Raw genomic sequence first — 13164 nt, forward strand, 5'->3', positions numbered from 1 at the left:
AGATCTAAAGCCACATTTCAGCAGCCAAATAAGAAAACAGATTATCTCAATGTGCCTCACACCCACAGGAAAAGAAAGGTTATTTTCCATACCTCTGTACTTCCCCCAACAAATAACGTAAGATGAGGGCTATCAGCTATAACCCCCTAATTCAGAAAGGGAAGGAAAAAAAAGCAGAAATTCTCAATTTTTTCAACCAAATTAGTCAAGCATCTCCTTTTTCTGCTCACAACCAACATCGATCCAGCACATGATGAAGTTGCAAGATCTATCAGCAAGAAAAGATCCAAGTTTAGTGAACGGTGGGCTCCGTGAAGAGGGATGAGGGATGCTCCAGGCTCCAAGGAAGGGCTGATCCAAGATCGACACACAACACCCTGCTGAGCAAATAACCCATCATTGCATCCCCAGGTTCGGATGTGACAGTTTTATTTTTAATAGAATCCATTCAAAACTTGACTACTCCATTAACCAAAATTAAAAAAAGAAAATCCCATTATTCTTAAGTATTTTCATATGCATTTAAAGCTGGTTGTTAACCTCTGAGTCCTGGTTTTATTTTGTTTTCATTAGTTCCTCCGAAGTAGAGCTCGATTACTGCGGCCGACCCTCCGAGGAGGAAACCAGAGCGCTCCGCTCCGGCAGCCTCGAATTTCTGCAAAAGCAGCACAAAATACAACCTCATGGCAGGAGGCTGCCCCAGTATAGGACAGGACTGGGGCGACTGGGAGGACAGGGGGACACAGCCCAGGCAGGGAGTGGGCTGGTGCAGCTGCAAGGTCCTGTTGCAAAGCTCAGGCTGTCGGCTGGGAAAGCACCCGGCTGCCAGCTCTGTTCTGGGGGAAAGCATTGGGGAAAATAGGGGGGAAAGATAAGGGAAAAAAGGGAAATAAAAGGAAAAAAAAGGGAAAAAGGAAAAAGGAAAAAAGCAAAAAAGGGAAAAAGGAAAAAAGAAAAAAGGAAAAAGGGGGATAAGGAAAAAAGGAAATAAAAGAAAAAAGGAAAAGGGAAAAAGGAAAAAAGAAAAAAGGAAAAAAGGGGAAATGGAAAAAAGGAAAAAGGAAAATGAGAAAAAAGGAAAAGGAGAAAAAAGAAAAAAAGGAACAAGGGGAAAAGGGGGGAAAAGGGCGGAAAAGGGAAAGGGGGAAAGGGGAAAAGAAAAAGGAGAAAAGAGAAAAAAAAGGAAAAAAAAAAAGGAAAAAGGAAAAAGGAAAAGGAAAAAGGAAAAAAGGACAAAGATGGAAAAAAGAAGAAGGAAAAAAGGAAAGAGAAACGAGAAAAAAGAAAAAAGAGAAAGAGAGGGAAGAGGGGGGAGAGGTGGGAAAGAGGGGGAAAAGAGGGGGGGAAGGGGTGAAAGAGGAGGGAAGGGGGGAAAACAGGGGAAAGAGAGGGGAAAGAGGTGGAGAACGGGCAAAAAGGGGGAAATAGAGGGGAAAGAGGTGGGGAAGGAGGAAAAAGGGGGAAAGAGAGGGGGAAAAAGGGGGAAGAGAGGGGGAGAGAGGAGGGAAAGAAGAAACAGAAAAAAAAGAAAAAAGAAAAAAAGGAAAAAAAAGAAAAAAGAAAGACTGAGTGTTATAAAATGTCTTGTCTTTCTGCGAGGGGGGAGTGCTGAGCGTATGAAAGATTAATCCTGAGCTTTGCCCAAAAGAGGCGACATTGTTTTTTAAAGCCTCTAAACTAGTCCCTAACAGAAACGGGATTACACTAGGCCAGATGTCAGGGCTTCTCCGAAACAATACGGGGTTGTGTATCTCATACCATCCTCATTAAAAAGATTAAAAGTACTTCCTATAGAAAAAATAAAAAATAAAATATGTATTTCCAAATGGGAGCCACAGTTTCCTCCTGCCTGTAACATCTCCAATCCCGGCAGATGAATTTCGCTTTAATGAGATGTCATTTTGGAGAATGGTTTAACATCCCTTCAAAAAAAATCTTAGCCCTAAACCTCGTAAGACCACGTCGAGATTATTAAAAGAAAATTTACCACACAGACAAAATAAAATAAAACAAAATAGAACCCGCCAATTCGCAGAATCCATGACACGGCCGTTTTTAAATGTGATGGAAAAGGCTTTCCAAGTTATCTGCTTAAACACAGGCTTTCTGTTTACTTCTCACTTTCATGTCAAATGAATTTGGGAAGAAAAAAATTGACAGGAACTTTAAGGCCATTAGTCACATTTCGACTCCTTTTTCAGATTAACGCATCAAAAGCCAGGGAGGCGGAAGGGTATTTTATCATCTTGATAAAATAAAATTAACTCCTTGGTGCCCCAACCTCCGCCCCTAGGGTTGTGATGCTCAAGAGCCTTCCCCTACGCGTGGGGAGATCCAGGAGCAGAGGAGGCAAAATCCCACCGGAACATCATCTGAACAAGGTAAATAACTTCTAAAGCCGTGCTTGAATCCCCTCCCAAAAAATTGGAGACTGCAGTCTGGTCCTTGCAGGCTCCCTCCAGCTCGAAGAGCAGCATCTCGACCACAGCACCAGACCAGTGCCCCAAACTGGTCTGCAGGAGGTCGGGATCCCACCTCTTGGACTCTTTCTCCCCACTAAAGCGAAGGTACTGACCGGTGGAAAAAACAAATGGATCGAGAAGACAGCATTTTCTGAGATCTTTAAAAAGAAACCAACCCTGTCTATGCACAATATATGATAACTTCGATTAAAGCTTCCCCCCGTCAGAGCATTCGGTGATTACCATCGGCAGAAGGGTACGGTAACAGTTTTCTGCGTCTTCTCTGCAACTTTCTCAATAATGCCCCAGCACCGGAGAAATATGGATTCGCTCCATCCATCGTGTCTTACGGCCCCGAACCCCACTCTCAGCTCTCACCCCCAATCACTGACCCCTTGGGATCAGGAACGTGCCGGGATTTAATGTGCCTTTCTCTTGGAGAACGGCACAAACATCTCCAGACCACGCATCATCTCGAAGACGCATTGAGAGAAGCGTCTTCACTCTCCAAAACTGCTTGAGGTCTTCTCCTGGAGGTGTGTTGAGTAAATAGATGACAGCAGTGTCTGCTTAGCGATGCAGAGAAATAATCAGATGCCATTTATTTGCCTCTGGCTTCTTCTCCTTGAGATTTTTGGGATGGTGCTTAAGTACAGAGAGAGAAGGAACCTGCCGGCACAGAGCACCACGAGCAGAGCCGACACGAAACCAGCTTTGCCAACCCACTTCTACCTAGTTCCACCACCTGGCGTTAAACCGATGCACCTTTCGGTCTCCAACCCATAGTGTCAGTGATGGACTTTGTATTTTCACAGCTATATCAGGAATAAATTAATACAGTCCTCTCCAGATCAAACTAACAGTTTATGGACTAATACGGTTTCTACAGCCACCAACTCCAGATGCTTTTGGAGAAGAGATGTGAATCCCTCAAACAGGAGACTGCAGAATAACAGTTGGGGAGACGTCTCTTACAAATATACATATTTAACGTAATTCTAAATAGATTCTGCTCTCAAAGCCTCGTATCTTAAAATCCTGCCAACTAAACACCTTGCGGTGGTAGGTTATCAAAGTGGTTCTTGCATGGGATGCTTCTGCATCATCCTTCCAACGATCACTGGGTCTTGTTTAGGGGAATTAGGCTTCAGGACATTTGCTGCCATCCCCACATCCCTTTTCAGAAGAAGCAGTCAGCACATAGGTAATTCATGGGATCATCCTCCATATAGCCCCCAAAGCACAGCAGACACAACTGGGGCTCCCCTTTCCCCTGCTCTCTCCAATTCTTAACCAATAGCTAATTTTAAAAGGACATCTTCATTCCTGCCCAAAAGTCAGGGGTTTTAAGAACAAGAAAGACGTTCTCCATCATTTGAGCCTCCAGAAATATCCCCCACTGTGTTTCACCCTATACAGCAGTATCCTCAGGGGGCTGGAGCACCTCTCCTATGAGGAGAGGCTGAGAGAGTTGGGGCTGTTCAGCCTGGAGAAGAGAAGGTTCCGGGAAGACCTTACTGCGGCCTTCCAGTACCTAAAGTGGGGCTACAGGAGAGCTGGGGAGGGACTTTTTACAAGAGCAGATAGTGATAGGACGAGGGGGAATGACTTTAAACTGGAAGAGGGGAGATGTAGATTAGATATTAGGAAGAAATTTTTCACTCTGAGGGTGGTGAGGCACTGGAAGAGGTTGCCCAGAGAAGCTGTGGCTGCCCCATCCCTGGAGGGGTTCAAGGCCAGGTTGGACGGGGCTTGGAGCAACCTGGTCTGGGGGGAGGTGTCCCTGCCCAGGGCAGGGGGGTTGGAACTGGATAATCTTTAGGGTCCCTTCCAACCTAAACCATTCTATGATTCTATGATCTTCCCCAAGTGCTGGATATAATTCCCCAGCAAACCCCAAGCCATGCTGGTGATTGTAACTCTGCATAGGCAACACGAACCAAGCAGAGGAGAGATTTCTTCAAACGTTGATGGGTGAGATAAGGGCTAAACTGTGCCCAACTGGACCCGAATAAAGCCCCCACAGGGGCCATTCTGGCTGTGTAATTGCCAGAGCAAGCAAAGCTACTCAATGTTGGGTTGCAGGACAAGCACCAACATATCTCCAACACTTCTCAACAGCTTCCAACCCATCAGTTGGATTTGATGATCTTAAAGGTCCCTTCCAACCTCAGCAATTCTATGATTCTATGAATCCAGCCCATTTCCAGAACAGATGGACTTCCTGGGGAACCTGAGAGTGCAGACTAAAAGCTCAGAAGCAACTGAATTACTGTGGCTTAACAAGTTACTGCCCATCAACTGAGATTATGGTCAACAACTTGGTGCACGGTGAGACACTTGGGTATAAGGTGCTGTGCCACGGGGACTCAGCCGCTCCACCTCGCCCTGATCTGCAACACAAGGAGACGTATGGGGAGAGGAGAACACAGTTTCCCCACAAAGTCACAAGAATATGCTCTCCCCCCGCAAAAGAATTTATATATTGATTTTTCACGCTTACGTCATGCAACTACTACTGAAGGCAAGCCAACCACGCGGTTCTGCATTCTGCAGGAATTAGAAACAGCAGTTGGTTGGGGAAAGCCGGGCTGGCATGCACCCATCGGGGTACGCACGCCTCGCTCTTGCAATCCAAGTCTTCGGTTCACCCCCGTCTCCCTTCCCCGAGGATTTAGGTGGAAAGAGTTAACACACACATCGCAGACAACAGCCCACCGAGACCGGCACCCATGGCTCCGCTCGCCCCAGTCAGGCGTGGAGAATACTCCACCACAGAGGGGGAAGCCGAGGGCCCTTCCCAACCACATGCTACCATTGTCTCAAGGAGGTGAGACTACTATTTCACTCCTGTGAAGAAGGATGTAACAAGACTCAAGATGTGTCAGCAACATGGGATTACGTAGCACAGAAAATCTGAAAGGCTTCCTCGGGAGAGGGACAGCAGGGGCTACATGAAATCAGCTCAGCACCCCAGCATGGGAATTGGGGAAAAAAGACAAGGATGATGCTGCATGAAAGAGGAGACCAAGTGCGGGGACAACACTGGAGAAGGGTGACCTCCACCCACCCTCAGTAGATACCTTCGCTGGTCTGCAGAAGCTGGAGAGGCAGCATTGGATGGCTCCATCACGGGAATTGTTCAAGATCTGGTTGGATGGGGCTTTGAGCAACCTGGTCTAGTGAAAGATGACCCTGCCCATGGCAGGGGGGTTGGACTGGATGCTCTTCAAAGGTCCCTTCCAACCCAAAACATTCGATGATTCTAGGAATTGGGTGATAAGTAGGGTTGACCGGCTGGCAATGGATATCCAAAAACCATTGTAAGAGAGCAAAAAGAAATTGGAAACCAAAAACTCACCCACCGTGAAGGAAAGGAAGGGATACGACAGGGAGGTCGGTGCATCCAAGCAACCTGGGACACAGCATTTCAACCTCCTGAAAAGATGGTGACTGGCAGACACAGCGGTTTCTCCTCCTTTTGGGCGCTCGGCCTTATGTCCCTTTGCCCCAGGGAAGTGGCACTTGAACCCAGCGTGGTGGCTGAGATCCAGCCCGTTTCACAGACCGCATCACCCTCTTCGTGATGAAAGGTAAAACCCTAAAGGCTACGCAGGGAAACAGGTGGCGAGGACCCAAGTCAAGCCCAGAAAGCCCTCGTTTCCAACTTAGTCCATTCAACGTGCTCCAGGCCAAGGAACAGAAAGAAAAGAAGAAAACAAAACTAAACCACACAAGTGTATCCCCCGCTGACAAGTCTTTTCTACTGAGCAGGCATTTCTCTGACAAATGTTATATTATCTTGTTCTTTACTTATTTATAGTGCTGGAGGGGTAGGACTGTCCCTCAAGAGGCACTGCAAAGTTTTCTGAAGGAAATATCTGAACTTCTTCATCAGTGTCAGACTATATTTGCAGACAGGTTACTTTTCTTTTAAACGCATGCATCAGTATTTTTGAAGAAAACTCTTCAAAGTGGGTCAGTGTTTTAACTCGCCCATCGGGGGTCTATAAACAACATCAGCTGCTACGCATAGATCTCTCTCTGCTCCCAAAAATGTGTTTTAAAGTGGCTTTGTCTGTCCATGAGAGGGCAAGCTGGCATCTCCTGAAGGCGTTGGTGTACTCTCCTCCTTGTCAACGCTCTCCATTGTTCTTGGCACAGTTCCTGCCTGACCCCATCACGGGCACGTCATCCACCGTACAACGGCACGGACATTTCCCACTGCTGCCTCAGGATGGACGCTCAACACCATTTGGGTCTGTCCCGTTTGCCCTGCTCCGCTTGCAAGAAGACCGTCCCTTCGGTGGAGCATGTGGCATTGCAAGGAAGGGTATCTGGAACGGCCAGGAGCATCCTCCTGCCATTATCCCCATTTGCTCCCTCCAGCCAAGGTGCATCGGGGTGCGGGATCCCGGCCACAACGGCAGACGCCCTACCTACCTTTCTAGCAGTTTCCACAATCCTACCTCACCCTCAACCCCAGAAAGCTTCAGCTGCCTCTGGGTGAGGTCTATGAAACCTGGACATCTTGGTGGCCGCATCTACTGGCACCACGTGAACCATGGAAAGAAGCTGGAAGCAGAAGCAGCATCACCGCCGTGGCTCAGTGCGCCTCTTCATCCGTTGCAACTCCTCTGTCGCAACCGGCTCAGCCCAGCCCTCTCCCGGCGGCTGCGCGGGGAGCAAACATCCCCCCGTGATTTCTAAGCGATGACCAACCGCAATGTCAATAGGAGCAAATGAAATTTAAGGCAAGCAAATCACAGCCCTTCTGAGCCGCGCTCCCGCAACGCAGAGAGAGATAAGGGGGAGGAGTGAAAAGGAGAATCAATAAATCTTAACCTCATTCACAATGATCTGGAGCTCTTATTAAGTAAATTAATTTAAGTTAATTTAACTCGATCATGACTCCCGATCACAGTGATTTAGTGAGGGGGAAATTGCATTAGGAAAGGCCACACTCGCTAGATAGAAGAACGGAAGAAAATTAGATCCACTTAGCAATGTGAATTAATATGGAAATAGCAGGTGTAAATTTAACCTTATCAAGAGAGTGAAAATTATCTTCATAAATTTGGAGAAATAGCCCCCAAGTTGCTTATAAATCTATTTAAAACAAAAATATTACAAAAAGTGTAGTAAAATTAATTTAAAATATACTCCCATCTATCGCCTCTAAGAAAAGTCAGCAGCGGGGCGAAGTTTAATGCAACCTAGCAATAAGGGGAGAACGCAACTCATCACCGAGGGATTAGCACCAGGTACCTCCAGACCTGCAGCGACTCTCCCCGTCACTCATTTCCCAAAGACATGTCCCGTTTGATCTTAGCCTGATAATTTGCAGAAGTTTCTTGGCGATAAGGGCAATGGCCCGGATGCCCCAGTAAGGTTTCTTGCTGCAAACTACAGCATAGGTACCCCAAAATAGATGCCCCATCCCTGGAGGTGTTCAAGGCCAGGTTGGACGGGGCTTTGAGCAACCTGGTCTAATGGAAGGTGTCCCTGCCCATGGCAGAGGGCTTGGACTAGATGATCTTTAGGGTCCCTTCCAACCCAAAACATTCTATGATTCTATGAAAAAGAGAGGTGGGAATCCTATAAACGTCTTTAATGACAGCAAGTTCACAAGATGGACAAGAACACAACTCCTGACTAAAGTTTATTGAGGCAGTATATTAACTCTGAAAAGATTGGTGGCCGTGCAAAACCCTTGCACATCGCTTTTGGACACCTCAAAACATGGATTTCATAGTAGGAACTTCCCCTTAGCATCAGCCAGAACCCAATTTGGGGGCAGCCCTCAACTGCAGCACCACCAACCTTTTGGCTTCAGGTGAAAAGGATATTAAAAAGAAATAGTTGACCATTCAGTATGACACACACTGAAAGATAAAAATGAGGAGGTGACTAAGGCAGTGCTGCAGGCATGCACGGCGTGTCCCACCGCCACTGAAGATGCCTGTTGTTTTGGCAAAAACAACGCAAAACAGCTCAAAAGCAGCTCCCGGCTCGTTCCCTGTTACAGGTCCAAGAGGATGCTATGAACGATGGAGAAAAAAACACCATAAAATCTCCAGGAGAAGCATTTGCCATGTGCTTACTCCTGACAGTCTAGATGATTGATCACACACAAGGAAGGTAATAGGGAGACTGAGTAAGAGATTTATTGTTTCTTTAAAATATAATTGTTTTAATTTGCTGATGGCATTTTATCAAGATTTGTCTGAAACAGCCGTAAGATCTAAACTACATCACGTAATGAAGTCAAAGATTAATACGGATAAAATTATTCTACAAGTGGGAGCTCTCAGCCAATCACGGTGGCATGAACAGGTCGCTCCTCTGCAAAATCACTGCTCGGTTGAACAAGACCCACCACCCAGCAGCCAGAGACTTCTGCTCTGACCTTGCCCCAAGACCCTGCCTGAAGCTCCTGCCCTCCTCAGCTCTCACTGCAGGTCCTCCATCGATCAACCACGGAAGAACATGAGCTGAATAGTCGGAGCACGAGTTGTTTTCTATTAACTAAGGCTGAAGTTCATAGAATCATAGAACGGTTTGGGTTGGAAGGGACCTTTAAAGATCATCTAGTCCACCCCCCTGCCACGGGCAGGGACACCTCCCACCAGACCAGGTTGCCCAAGGCCCCGTCCAACCTGGCCTTGAACACCTCCAGTGATGGAGCAGCCACAGCTTCTCTGGGAAACCAAGTTAGTCATCTATTACAGCATCGATTAAACACACATATCTGCACTTCATCAAGGGGCAGCGGACTAAATTTGACATGGCTACGAGAAGCTCCTCTCCCCTCCCCTCCCTCTCCACCGATGCCCAAATGGGTTTCGTGAGTTGGGCTTGTATATCAACAGGATAATACTTTTGGGCAATGTCACGTCAGAGTACGACCCGATGATTCGCTATAAAGAGCATCAAGGGGCAAAAACATCATCACGTTTCACCAGCTGGGAAAGTGTTTGCAGAACTGAATCCACCAACAAACAGCAAGGACGAGACGCAAATTCCCCTCCCAGGAATAAAACTGGGATGATTATGGAGAAGGGAGAGCCTTGCCTGGCTCACATTTTCTCTTTCAAGATCCCAGTTGAGGCGCGGTAACAGCAGAGAGACACTAAAGCAGCAGTTTTGTCCAGATCCCTCACAAAACATTTCAAAAGAAAAAAGGAAAACTGGCAACAAAAATCAACGTTTTCACCAATAAACGGGCAGGATTTGCAGCGAGAGCAGTGACAGAGGGAGAAGGGTGGTATGAACAGGACTACCAGTACCAAAAATAGAAAAGAGGAGCTGTTTCCACCTAAACAAAAGGAGAAGGATTTGCTAAAAACGGCTGGTTCGGGACCAAAAAAAGCAGCAAACCGGGCTGGGGATGGGAAAAGGCAAGACGCGTGGCAATGCAGATGTAAATACGCTCATTTGGGGCAATTTGAATTGAACATCAGCCATTGTAGCTACAGGAGTGACCAGAACCAGAGACAGCATTACTTCAACACTGCAGGACAAAAGAGGAGATTAAAAGCCACCAGAAACAAATCTTCATTTGTACACAAAATCCCAGGCATCGTAATTACCCGCAGCAAATTATGGACCTCTAAGAAGCAATATAATTTAAGATTTTACCTAACACACTTGTACGTTCACAATGCAAAAGCCACACTTTGAAAAAAATAATAATAATGTTTTAAAAAAGCTGGGTTTGGGGCCAAAGAAGAAACACAACGATTACTTATTTGATGGTCCGGCTTTCTATCGTTGCCTGAGAGCGGTTAGCAATCAAAACCTCTCACTGGCAGGTAAGATGCGCACACATGCTGCCTTGATTCAACGAAAATGCAAATAAGGGAGCAAAAAAAAAAAGAATCTGGGGTTTGTTTGGGGCAAGGAAAATGCAAGAAGTTGGCGTCAAGGACATGCAAATGGAGGTGGCACCTAAAAGCGAAGCAGAAATTGCAGCGGCGGAGGCAAATCATCTGCTTTTGGAGGGGAGTAAGAGGAGACGTGTCGATCTCAGGACTGGATAAAAGGGCACGATGCACAGGTGGGAAGATATCGAAGCCAAAAGTAGAAGGTGAAGAAAAAGGAGGAGGCGGTGCAGGTAACATTGATGGCAAAAAAATTTGGGTGGAAATCAGCCATTAGCCCAAAAGGATCCCACAGTTTTCATAGGAGAAGCAGCACTTTGAAACCGAGGCCGTTATAGAACATGAGACGAGGAGTTTCTCAACTAAGAGCTTGAAAAAAACAAGACAAAATAATAGCCCTAATTTTATATTTTAAAAAAATGTTTGAAAATAAACACCTTTTTAAATCCCTCTGTTTACCTGCTACTTTGCCTCACCACCCTGAAGTCTTCCAAAACCAATCCTCCCTTCAGACAGCAATATTTGTGAAACTCAAAGCCAAAATCACTTAGTATAGGGAAAAAGCAGGCAAAATTAAGCTTTAAAAACAATCACTGCAATCCTTCTTTCTCTATAGAACCCACCATAAAAGCCATCAACCCTTGGGGCATTGCTGGGGGAAATAACTTTTGGAAGAAATCCCCCGGAGCGGGGTGATGATGCCGACCCGTGTCGTCGGAGGAGCCGATGGTGGGGGACAGCCCACGGCATCCCCCAGTCCTCGGGTTTGCTACACTGGACTGAATACTAAACCAAAAAGCCCACAGGGGAGCAGAACAGGATTTCTTTGCCCAAAATATTGCCTGTGACAGTGGCAAACCAGCATTTCAGGGGGAGGAGAAGTATTCTCGACCTAAGAATAGCCAGAATCTGGGTTATAACCAAAACCAATAGTTCTAATAGCACCGTTTTTCAGAGCATCAATTACCGTTAACGACCTTTCTGCTTATACGCAACTTCTAGACTTTGTCACGGCCTCTGAGATGTTCCCTGGTAACATCTCCACCAGTTAACAGGGCTGCAGCTCGCTTGCAGCTGATACATGGATGTCAGCACAGCTGATTTAGGAAGATTCAGATTCGAGGGTACAGCACCATCCTTTGGTGACACCCTTCTTCAGACGGGTGCTGGCACACCAAATTATTAGCTACAGGGCTGGGCTGATGCTCCACCCACCCAAATAAGCCAGGAAAAAGCAAGTCTGTGCCTGCACCTACCTACTGGTACAGGTTTGGAACATCTGCCTCCAACACGCTTTCAATAAGTTCCTCCGGAGCACCAATTTCCATAATAATGTCATAAAGTCGAGGGAAGGTCTTGCCTCGTTAGCAGGCTTGACCATCCCTAATGAACAGGCCACATCTATCTCCAAAAAAAAAGAGCAGCAAGTTTACTTAGGTCTGAAGTAAAAAAGCTGTGTGCGTTTATTCATCTTCCTTACAGCTTATTTAACCGCTTCATGGAAACAATTAATTCAAACGGGGAATAAATATGAAGCCCCAGACTGCAGTAAGCTGTTGGCCGCCGACTCGGGCTAACGTGATTACTAATACGATTTTACACTTTAAGTCAATAAACTCTGCGTAGAAGCGGCTAAACAAATAGAGAAATTAAGCGACGAACATGCAACGGTAATAACACGGAGCCAACACGGGAGCTCCCTCGGCTCCCGTATCCCAACCAGCTGCATTCAAGGGATGAAAGAATTACCTGGATGTCACGGGGCGCTTCGTCTTCCAGTTGGGACCGGGGCTGCTGAAAGATGACAAGGCTGGAGACACCACGTTCTTCTTCACTATCCTGTAGCGTGTCTTTATCACCTTGTTGGCTGGGGGGCTCCTTACAAAGTGTAAGTTGGTTCCTACGAGAAAGCAAATGGCAAAAAAGGAGCTTGAAATTCAGGTGTGAGTGGGACAGAAGGGATCTCACCAACGTAGGTCCTACACCCAACTCTTCAGCACCCGCAAAAGGGGCAAAAGACCCCCGGGGTGTGTTAGGCATGGGACCATCATGGTTGATGGGAAGAGAAAGGCTTTGATGGGCTTTGGGGATGTTTGGCTTCACCAGCCCGGCAGCAAAACTCTAACGGTGAATCGTACATTCACCAACAATACCTTGATCCCCAACATCTACGTTGGAAACAAATTTAAGCATTTAATCATTCCCGTTTTCATCGTATTTTGCAGGATGATCTACACGCCGGTTTATTCTGCTGAATGTTTCATGCAATTAACAGTTATATGTTTGACTCTATAGCTAGCAATTTTTTTTCGCAGCTTTAAGGAATGCATCTAATTGCCCGACTTTTATAACATACAGCTATAACTGCCCAGATAATTAAAGCTGACACTACATGCTGAGACTAAGTCTTCTGGTTTTATAACTGATTTAAAGGGCCGGCTGTTTTTCTTGGAGATACTCTAATTAAAATTATTGTGAGGTTGAGAGGGGAAAAGCAGAATCATTATTTCCCCTGAAAATGTTGTACCCGTCCCCGCGTTTGTCTCTGCGAAAGGAGGGAGAATAAAATTGTTTCCCAGGTAAACCGGTAATCTCAAGATGCCGGAACTGTGTCGAAACAAGAAAAATAGGGAAATGCATTTTAGAGGCGATCAGAATCAGAATCACAGAGGGGTTTAGTTTGGAAGGGACCTTGAAGATCATTGAGTTCCAACCCCCCTGCCACGGGCAGGAACACCTCCCACTAGACCAGGTTGCTCAAAGCCAAAATAAGGAGAGTATTTTCCTTCTCGTGCGTTCCCAAGCAAGCCGGTGTCACA

The 13164-nt window shown here is 46.3% G+C and overlaps 1 protein-coding gene across 1 annotated transcript in view; it reads right to left on the reverse strand.

The window, feature by feature from the left end:
• ZC3H3 (zinc finger CCCH-type containing 3) overlaps positions 1-13164 on the reverse strand; it is a 194839-nt gene that overhangs the window by 99161 nt on the left and 82514 nt on the right. The window contains exon 4 of the mRNA XM_009882266.1: positions 12095-12245. Coding sequence (XP_009880568.1) covers positions 12095-12245 — 151 coding nt within the window. The remainder of the gene's footprint in view (positions 1-12094; positions 12246-13164) is intronic.

Source organism: Charadrius vociferus, unplaced genomic scaffold (assembly GCF_000708025.1).
Source record: "Charadrius vociferus isolate BGI_N301 unplaced genomic scaffold, ASM70802v2 scaffold393, whole genome shotgun sequence".
Lineage (NCBI taxonomy): Eukaryota > Metazoa > Chordata > Aves > Charadriiformes > Charadriidae > Charadrius > Charadrius vociferus.